General features: G+C 37.7%; 1 protein-coding gene across 1 annotated transcript in view; it reads right to left on the bottom strand.

The window, feature by feature from the left end:
• The window catches only part of LPGAT1 (lysophosphatidylglycerol acyltransferase 1), a 60078-nt gene extending 50449 nt beyond the window's left edge, over positions 1-9629 (bottom strand). Inside the window, exon 1 of the mRNA XM_024751182.1 lies at positions 9365-9629. Coding sequence (XP_024606950.1) covers positions 9365-9602 — 238 coding nt within the window. The 5' untranslated portion in view covers positions 9603-9629. The remainder of the gene's footprint in view (positions 1-9364) is intronic.
• Between the last annotated feature and the right edge of the window lie 1374 nt (positions 9630-11003).

The following is an 11003-nucleotide window of genomic DNA, read 5'->3' as shown; positions in this document are numbered from 1 at the left end:
GGCCCGCAAACCAAAAAAAAAAAAAAAAAAAAAAAGAAAGAAAAAAGTTTGGGGAAAAGTGTTTTACTAGCAAAACTTGATCAGATCTACCAAACCTTAAGAAAAAGTATAACCTCATAACTAAAATTTATGCATGCTTTTTACAATACTATTTTAAAATTATCTGCACTATAATTTAAAGAAACAGAAATCAACTAGACTTGCTTTGTTTTTCATATTCAAAACATGAAAAGCAAAGAGAATAACCAATTTTTAATAATCTAGATTTTTATATGACTATATTCAAAAGAAGAATTGAGACATTCTACTAATTAACGAGTGCACAAATAACAGGAAACATTTCACTGGGCTAGTAATACGGTACATGAAACTTGAAAAACCCGTGACCACAGTTCTTACTAATGAAACTTTATTTTTCAGTTTTCATCGCAGGCCTCTGCTACATGAAATCAGCAGCTGAGGTCACTAACAAGCTTTCAGTTTTAATGGTAGAACTCGTTAGTATATAGGCACTATTAAGGCATATAAATGCAAAACTATCATATGCCCAGCAGAAATAGCCTAGTAATTGTTACTTGAGCATTTTTTTAATGAACATCATCTGAGCCTCTGGGGTCCAGGCAGGTAATGTAAACGAGCAAAGCAGGCCCAGAGTAAAACAAGGAAGGCGTGGGCTCTTGGGTGAAGTGGAGAGCACAGGCCCATCTAAAGGAGGCGGTCATCACTTAGCTCCAGCAAACTGCTGCTGGATGTGAGAGCCCCACACAGCCAGATTTCTAATTTCTCAAGAGCTGGAAATCTTGGTTTTATCTTTTGCATTTTGGGAAATCCCCCTAATTTTGAAATGTTGGCAACTAATTAAAAGAAAAGTTGAAATACTGCGAAGATCAAATAAAGCCCATCAGCTGCTGAATAGGGCCACTAGTTTGCAAACTCTGAAAAGAAACTCTTGTAGCTAGTTTGTAACAGATAAACTATAAATATACTATATTTAATAGAGATAATACACTTTTTATTTTACTAATATATATACTTAATATATTTAATCATTATAATATACTATAAATATATTTTCAAAATTTGGGGGCACTAGTCATCCTTAAAGTCTTCAAGGTGGTCTATAGACCAGACCCTAGAGAGCAGTAGTAATGTTACATTTCATTCATATTCCTTACTCAAGTATCAAAGGTAACTCACTTCTTCCATTCATTTTGGTGACATTTTCTGACTGTAGCCAAGTGGAAACAGAGTGGATATCTTAACTATACTCCAGTGATAAGTATTCCAAGAATCAAAACAGTTTGAGAACCAAAACCCAAAACAGTTTAGGAGGAAAAAAACCTTGGGGAGACTATTTCTTGCTTTTGGACAGACCTTAAAGAAAATTAATTATGTAATAAAGTTGGTCTCCATTTTATAATAATCAACTAGTAATGCATTAGAATGGAGACAGAGTTGACTGAATTATAATTACATAGCTGAATAAAAGTCTTATGTTGCACTTTCTGGCATGAACACAGTAGAGTTATAGACGTGAATCTTCCTGGAAAATATACATAGCAACAAGGAGAAAGAGGAAAAGAAAACCTCACAAAACTTTTCCAGCAAGCCTAGGAGAAAAAGAAAAATATAAAAACTCCAAAATACATGAGATCTGACTGAGATCAAACAAAGCTGATATCAGACAGAATCTATATTGGGAGTGGAGAGCAGAGACAGAGACAGAACGTGTGGCATGTGATGAGGAGGGCCCAATAATGGCAGATCTCAGAAAGCTACAGCAAAACCACACATTCTTAAGGAGAGGGATGTACACTGGCATGCTGTGGCTGTGTCCCTCCAGTCACAGCTGCAAAGGAAGGAGTGGGAAGTCCAGAATTGGTGGCAAAAAGCCTCCTAGACTCAGTCTGGTTTGGAGAGGCAGAGGACTTGTGGCAACACAGAGAACACACCCATGCGCCATATGTAAAAAAAACTCTCTCTGAGGCAGAAATCTGGAAATATACCTTGGCCCCACCCACACCTCCTACAAATAACTGAGGAAAATCCAATTCACTAAATCACAGGGAATAAAAAGGTAACTGGCACAGCACTGACTTGGAGATACTATAAGAAAAATGGTAGAAACGAGCGGCATAACGTACCAGCTGTCAAACAATACTGCTAGAAAAACATTACAATGGAGAAGATAAAAACTATAACTAAATATTCTTGCATGAATTTAAGAAAATCAATGAAGCCACCCCACTATGAAGAAGCTCACAAAGCATAAATAAAATAAGAACTCAAGGAAGAACTGTCTAGACAACAGGAACAAAGGAAGCATGAATTGGCAGAACTCAAGAAAGAAACAGAAGAAAAAACAAAAGCATCACAGAAATGAAGAAGAAACTGAAAGCAGAACAAAGAGACACTGCAGAAGACACAGTAAGAGACATTAAAGACAGAAACAAACAAATGAAAAAGTGTTTAAAAGGATTAAAGAGAAAATAATAAACAAAAAAGATATACAAAGGGAGATCCAACAGACATATAATTAGGGTCACCAAGAAAGAAAACCAAAATGATCAAACAAAATAAATATTTAAAGTTATAACTAAAGAAAACTTTCCTGAAATAAAAATAGATTTGAATCTACGTATTAAAAGGCACACATGTGCCAGTATATCCTACACCACCATATCCTAGTAAAATTACCAAATATTAGAGACAAAGAGAGAATCCTTTGGGGCCAATAGGCAAAAAGATCAAATCATTAATCATGGGAAAAAATTCAAGTTGGCTTCACACATCTCTACAGCAACATTTAATGCCAGAATACATCTGCACAACACCTGTAAGATACTCAAGGAAAGAAAGAGTGAGCCAAGGATTTTATACCTGCTAAGCCATCCTAAGTGTAAAGCAACAAAAAGAAGTTCTGAAAATGCTGTAAGAATAATATTCCCATATTATTTTCATGACTCGTTATTGAGAAACCACCAGAGGACAAACTTTAACCAGCCGCAGGATAACTGGGAAAAACTTCTGCAAAAGTGCTTGGGTGAGCATTATATATATATTTAACTGAAAAAGTAAGACTAAAACAGAAAGAGATAAAGGTGATAAAATAGAACACAAACATTATAGGCTATAACAATGTATAAATTCAAATAACAAAAATTGGGTGAAGGAAGAAAGTGAGCAGGAAGTATAATAAACTTACTGCTTACCTTGATGTTAACAGCTGGGAGTCAATAGATAGCCTTAAAGTTCACAAATCAAGCAGTAGAAGTAAAAGCATACATAATAGTGCAAATGTAAATACAATTGTGAATAAATACTATTCACTATTGAGTAAAACTGGGTGATGCAGAAGAGAAAGGGGAAGAGAGAAGAGAGTATTTTAAAAGAATTTTACCTTTCTTCATAGAAAACAGCTAATAGTTACTATGAATAGAGAACTAAAAATATCTTATAAAGTAACTAATAAGACAAAAATACAAACCTTTCTAAATATCAAAAGAACAAAAAAGCAAAGAAAGACTACACAGTGAAAGACTTAACATTTATATAATTAAAAACAGAAAACACAAAATACAATGACAGAGCCCAGACAAAACATGTCTGACATATCAATAAATGTAAATGGATTCAACTCATATTGAAAGAGATTTTCAAATTGACTCATAAAGCAAAACCTATCTCCATGCTGATTTAGAGATACATCTAAATCAAAATAATTTAAATAGTTTGAAAACAAAAGGATGGGCAAAGATATACACGGCAAATGTAAAAAAAAGAAAGTAGGAATTATTTGACTCAGCTCTTTCTGACTCCAGAATCTAAGTCTTACCTATAAACAAAAACTGCAAATAACATTTCATGTGCTTCTGTAATAGTGCATGTATAGGGTATGTGTACATGAATGAATATGCCTTATATATTTTTAAAAACTATAACAAATTACTCAATTATATACAGTTTTTGAAATAAGACTAGATATCAAATTTCTGAGTTTAAAGAATTTAGTAATATTTACCTTTAATGGTATATAAAAATTTTTCCATATAAAAATCAAAACACTACTGAAAACTCCTCACCTGGATTTATGTCAAGATAAGCTGTTGATCTAAAAGCATGCAGTAACTCCTTATTCTGATGACAATCTACTGTCAAGCACTCAAATACTAAAATTTGAGTTGTTCTCTGAATCTTAAGGAAGTGGCATTTTATGAAATTTATAGTATACTACAAATTATTCTGTTGAAGCAACAATTTTTTTTTAACCTCTTGCAGAAATCCACAGCTATAATATTGCTTTCAGGTGTTAAAGATCTGTAGCTTCAGAAAGAGATTTCATGCCTCAGAAACAAAAATATGGGTAGTAAAAATTAAGAAACATTCTAGGAATATTATATAAAGGTCAATAACGGCTCTATAAATACAAAAATACACTTGTGGCAGCATCAACTCAGTTAATGCATAAGAGGAAGTAACTGTGAAATCTGTTTCAATTTCAACATCAATAATAAAATGGGGGATAATAATAGTATCAACCGGATAAGACTGTTGTGAGCATTAAATGACTGAAACACTTAGCACACTGCTTGGCTTATATTGCAATAAATGTTAGCTAATATTATCATCACAAAGATATAAATTTCAAACTGATGTATTATTCAAATCTTTTAAATCTATTATAATTACTGATGATAGAATTAGCCCCACAGAGAAATATTTCCCTAATGGAAAAAATAAAAGAATGTAAAGCTGCTCCTTTCCTAAATGCCCTACTCCCTCTCTGCTACCACCTACCCCTGGGGCGAGATCAGGAGCCCTTCCTCTTCCATCCCATGGTACACATCCATTAGAGCATTATACCAGGATGTGTTCATTGTTGTTGGCACTGTCTTCCCCACCAAGGCTACTGCGAACTCCTTAAAGTCAGTGATTATGTCTTTATGCATCTCAACACCTCCAGGGCACCTGTTCCCACACATAATATAAGCTCAATTAAGGTGTGTTAAATTAACAAATGTGGTATTGTAGGTTTTTTGTGTGTGTGCGCGCGCGCACGTGTGTGAAAAACATGATCCAGTTCAGGGTTTATATTCTGTGGATTGCAATGATCTTGATTACAGACTGAGCTGCCTTAGCTGCCTACCTTCCTGAAAGGTCTGTTATCAAGATCAGGAAGGCAGGCAGCTAAGGCAGCTCAGCTGGGACCAAGAATGAAAGAAGGGATCATTCAAGAAATATTTAGACACTTACAGAGTACCCTGTGAGCACCAGGCAATGAACTGGGCTCTAGGGTTGTAAAGAAGACCACATCTCTGTCTAGAGAGCTCACAGCCCGGTGGGCACGGAGCAGGTAAGGATCTCCCTCCTACTAGTTAAGTAGAGATGCTAAAGTTAAAGCTAGATCAAGACAGCTGATGCCCAGAATTCTCCTAAATTTCAGTGCTCTTTCCACGAGAACAATGCCTTTCAAATGTTGACAGGGCTCATAGTAAAAAATGTATTCTGTAGCACTGCCCAGTACAGACATGTACACTTCTGGTATTTTCTATTTAATTATTTTCTATTTCACTTTTTTAAAATGTTCATCTTGACACATTAAATTGGTTTATGACTCAAAGGTGGAAAAATACTGCTCTAGAAGGTATATTTTAAAACTCTCTCTAAAATGTCAAAGTCAGATATAATTCCTAATAATTAATTTTTCTCACACAACGAATGTCCCAGCAAAAAAAAGTAAAACACTATCAAATAATCAAATAACCCCCAAAGACTAACACAGAGCCATGACAGCTGTCAACTGGGGAGTGGGAGGAAGCTAAACCTAATCTCCATCAGCTTTCTCTAAAGTAAATACCCGATCTAAGGGAAAGAGCTATTGCTAAGCAAAACACAGGGGGCTTGGTGGCAAGTCCCCTGGCACCTCAGCTCTCTTCCAGACAGACTGTGGCCCAAAAGACTCTCATCATCCTACACAAGAAATTCTGGAGCTTCCACTTACATTGAATATTTTTAAATTATTTTGTGTAAGAGACTTTAATTAAATGTGTTTGGATGGGGAACAATGAATTTATTAAAATAAGTGAATGAAAATCAAAATAAACATCTTATTTTAACAAAATCTCTCACTGATATTTGCCAATCTTCACTTAAATTGAGGGCAGGGGAGTGTACTGATTTATCCCAGATCTGAATGAAGCATGTAGAAGTGAATCATTAATTAAGGTAATAGGTTTTTTTTGGTTTGCTCTTGAAATAAGAGAGCAAGGCAGTATACAACTTTTCCTCAACATAAGATGCTTATACAGCACTTCCCACTAAAGGAAATATGATAACACTACCTAGCTGCATATTAGAGATGAAGAAACCCCAACATTCTCAGTTATTTCAAGAAATGTATTCCCCTGAACAGATGTAAAGTCAGAAACACGCAGAAAGACCAGAAAATCCCTTTCCCTCCTCTGTGTCCACAGACAGTACTCCAGCTCTGAGAACGCAGATTGAGTACAAGAACGTCCAGTCAAGCTCTTGGGCTTTACTAGCCTCACCATTCCCCATGCAAGAAGCATGTCTGAGTTTAAAGGACTCATTTTTTGTGACATTTGCCTCAAATTAAAGGACAATTTTATAAAACTTTAATAAATCTTCCTGTCCTCCCCAAAAGAAATCTGTTTAGAACGATGTTGAGAAAAATATTCTTTTATAAAGATAAAATGCATTTTTTTCTAAGAAAAAGGAGAATGTCATACCTGTTATTTATCAGCTCCATCCAGTAGAACTTTCTGTGATGAGGGAAGTGTTCTATTATCTCACTGTCCAATACAGTAGCCACTAGCCATCTAGTACCGAGCACTTGGAATGTGACTGGTGTGGCTGAGAAACTGAGTTTTAAATTTATTTCATTTTAATTAATTTAAATTTAAATAGCCATATATGGCTGGCAGCTACCATTTGGGGCTGTGTAGATTAGATAATTAACTTAAGTCCTCAGCAGCAAAGCTGAGCAATTGACTTACCTTAGACAGAATGACACAATTTGAAAATATATTCTATACCAATATTCAATTTTCAGCTTCCTAATTAATATTTAGTTAACTAACATTTAAAGTTTCCTCAGAAGTGGCTTTTCAACAAAGTTTGGCAATTTTTATTCTAGAACGTGAACACACTAGATCTGCTGAGCAGGATTCCTTTGGCAACGTTCAATTTTCCATCTGTGAAACTTAAGCACAGGGAAAGGGGAAAAAAAACAACTTAGGCCCACCCTCCTCTTGATACAAAGGTAAGAAATAAAACACATAATCTATACAAAGCCTAATACAACCTCCTAGACCCTTCTGGGAACATCTGCTCACCAACCCTTGCTTATGTTTGCTTCTTTAGACCCAGTCGTGGCTTTCAACAAGTCATTCCTACATTTGCTTGACCTTTTGACTGTGCTCTGTTATGACCAGACCCTCTAGAAGTATTCTGCTTATAGAAAGACCATTTAAAATGTACATACTAAAATATCCTATATTTAAATGAGACCAACTGATCAAATGGTCAAAAAGCAGTAGCTTGAAGAAGAGCAGATGCTTCAGAGAGACTAAAATATGCAGATCATGCCAAGACCACCTTCCAAGCAGGTGGCAAAAGAAAATACGTAGTTCTATAGGCAGCAAGGATGAGACTCCCCAAGAAAATATGCTTAAAAATACACTGCAGCCTTGCTGTGGCCACAGGATAACTAACTTTAACTTCAATCAGCACCACTGCACTCCTTACAATCTCAAGGTAAATGCCAAATTATTTTTTTCAAGCTTCTCATCATGCTAATACTTATACGCAAATATTCCACAAACACACACACAGGCACAAGTGTTTCAGTAATTTCATTATTTTTAAGTAGAGTGAACTTCTAGAACTTGTATCTAAAAATACTATGAGCTCATTTAAAACAAGCAAACTTAAGTATACTGTGCAAAGAACAAAGCCACTCATACCGCATAGCATACTGGGGAAAGCTCAGACTATACAGAGCAAAGCAATTCTATGACAGCAGTGCAGTTCAGGTAAGAATTCAACACCATAGATGAAAACTTCATTTTTTTTTTCTCCCACTACTACTGCTACCACCAGGTCCCAAAAAAAGGACTCAAAGTTCACCTACTGTATCTAAAGAGCATTGGGATCTCAACAAGACACATAACAAAGAAGCAATGCCTACACTATTTCCCAGGCTTCAGGTCTTGCAGAATAATAAATGGCATTGACAGGAGAAAAGGCTTCATCTGGGGCAACTAAGAGCACTCTGATCTAGCAAGAGACTGTCAGACTCCATAAAAGCTGTGTGCTGTCAGCCCTCACATGTGTGGATAAAATCTGGAGATGTAGCCTGGGCAGGAAAGAGGGAGACAGAAAATTTTCAATGGGGAACTGCAGTGCAGTTCCACCCTAAGAGTACCCTCCTCACTCTTCCAAGATACGACCTAAAGCACCTGCGGCACTAGCGCTAAGGAGCTTATCAGCTATAGAATTCTATGATAAAGTCTCAATGTCTAAGACAAATGCCAGAAACCTCAGTGCCTTTTTCTTTATCCTAATTCTTAGAGGAAAAAAGTCAAATAAATATAATAAACAATACAGAATTTTCACAGCAGGGGCATAAGTTCTCAAAGCACATAAGGCTTATAAACAGAAAAAAACCACTACTTATTCAGTTCTTTAAAAGTTCGCTTCAGAATAGAATTAATAAAAATCTACTAAAAGACACTCAGAAGATAAATTAGCTTAACAGGGATAAAACTTAATTTCTTATACTTAATATTCTAATATAGAATTATGAGATAAAACATAGATTCTAGTAAACAAAAGAAACACGTAACAGAAAAGAAAGCCATTTTTTGCTTGGCTTCAAATGTGAACACAGTACGACACACTGTGAAAAAACTTATTAAACTATCTTAGCACAAATGGGGCTCAGTACTTTTTCTTAATGCCCAATGATTATGGGCTAAATATCTCACCTCTTCATTTTCAAAGCCCTGAAGCCCTATAAAACTCACTCCTACTCCTCTAGGAGAGCTTTCACATACTGGTTTTAATAGACGTCAATCATTTTAAAACAGTATTTAAGGAATTTACCAATATATAATTATGAAATTATACTTCTGAAAATATCATTCTTCCTAAATTAGGATTCTGGAAAAAAACAACTCAATAGAATTGTTTTCTATTTATTTTTTCAATAGTCAAAGCATCTTCCACCCAAAGTGTAATATATATATATATATATATATATATATTTTAAATCATGGCTCCTGATTTAAGCATAACATTACAAAATTTTTAATATGCATTAAAAAAGTGCTCCCACTCTTACCTGTATATCCAGCATACCATCCCCAAGAAGCCACCATTCCTAAAAGCCATTTGTACAAGATTCCTTCAATATACCAGAACCGCTTACTGTCCAGCAGTCGAAGGGGCTGAAGCACAATTACATAGCAGATGTAGGAGGAAATAGCAACCAGGTTGTTGGCGACCATGAAGGCAAATCTCATCAGGGCTTTCACCAAGATCCAGCCCAGCCACGGAGCTTCTTCCAAAGTCACAGCCATTCTCACATTGGAGACTGTCCTGTCTTTCTGAGATGAAAAGAAAATTCATTTAAAAAGGAAAATGGATTAAACACATCTAGATAGTCACCAACAGAGAAATCACCTCCAGCACAAAAATAAATGAAAAAATCGAGGGTCTAAGCTTTCCTAGTGTATTACCTCGGCGATCTGTCCGGGAAATTCCAGAGGGGGACAGAGAGCAAGGGAGGAGGAGCCGCACAAGGTCAAGGGAGCTGTTCACGGAGGCACAGCTATGTCATAATATATTTAGCAAATGATAACACTATTCCCACCAACTAATCTGTGGCCGGCCCGCACCGCGTCTGACTGCAGTCTTCTGTTGGACTTTAACGAAGAAAAATAGACCCACTTGCTTCACACACGCTCAGTTATCTCCAAACTGACGATACGAGTGAAAAGACGACTAAAACGGGGACCTCTAGATCAAATCTCCCAGACACTGCGACCTCGGTACCCTCACCACGACCCTTCCTGCACTGATTCATTCCTTTAAAAGGTCTCTCGCGTTAGCAAAAAGAGTTAAGTTAAAATTGTTCATTTGCGGCAAATCGGGTTTTGTGTTCCTTTTTTTTTTTTTTTTACAGAAAAAAAGGGGGGCGGCAGAAAAGAAGGCAAAAGGGTGAGAGGAAGAAAGTGGGCGATAATAAGGAAAAAAGGATTAAGGACAGGAGTAGGGGGAGGGGAGCAATAGCAGAAGGAGGTGGAGGCAAAGGGCCAGGGATGAGGAGCACCGGCCCCGACCAGAGGGCAGGGAAACCAGGGATGATGAAAGAAGCAGGGAAGAGGAGGCTGCGGCGTGCCCCGCGCCCCGTCCACGGCGGTGCCGAGACTCGATCCCCAGGGCCCAGCCGCGTTCGCCGGGGCTGACGGGGAGGGGCGGCGGGGAGGAAGCGGCGGGAGTCGGGACTGCTGCAGAGCCGCCCCCAGAGCGCCCTCTAATGAAGGCGCGGCCGCCGTCGTCCGCCTGCTCAACCCGCCGCCTGCGCTGCCGGCGCCGCCGGCGCCAGGGATCCCGCTGTCCGCGGATCGAGGCCCTTGGGGCTGCCTGGCCCCTAGGCCGGGACTTGCCTCAGCCCGGGACCGAGGAAGAGGGCCACTCGGAAAGATCTAGGAATGAGCACCAATCCTTACACCACACGAGTGATTTGGTCCAAATTGAGAGCCACTTTTTAGCCAAAACAGCCGTTTTTCATTGTTAAGGCTTTCTCTCCTGACAAACGCGATCGCTGCCCAAACTGGAAAGCTGTCTCCTTGAAGACTGAATGTCTTCTTTTCTTTCCTAATGAAACCTAGTTGCTCTCATGGCTTTTCTTCTGAATCTCCCCAGAGTATTAAGGTCTAGAGTTTAAAATCAATTCATGTTAAGTGCCAGAACTCTTG

Source organism: Neophocaena asiaeorientalis, unplaced genomic scaffold (assembly GCF_003031525.2).
Source record: "Neophocaena asiaeorientalis asiaeorientalis breed wild unplaced genomic scaffold, Neophocaena_asiaeorientalis_V1.1 scaffold67, whole genome shotgun sequence".
NCBI lineage: Eukaryota > Metazoa > Chordata > Mammalia > Artiodactyla > Phocoenidae > Neophocaena > Neophocaena asiaeorientalis.
The sequence above is the reverse complement of the archived record's forward strand: the minus strand, read 5'-3'. Positions and strand labels throughout refer to the sequence as shown.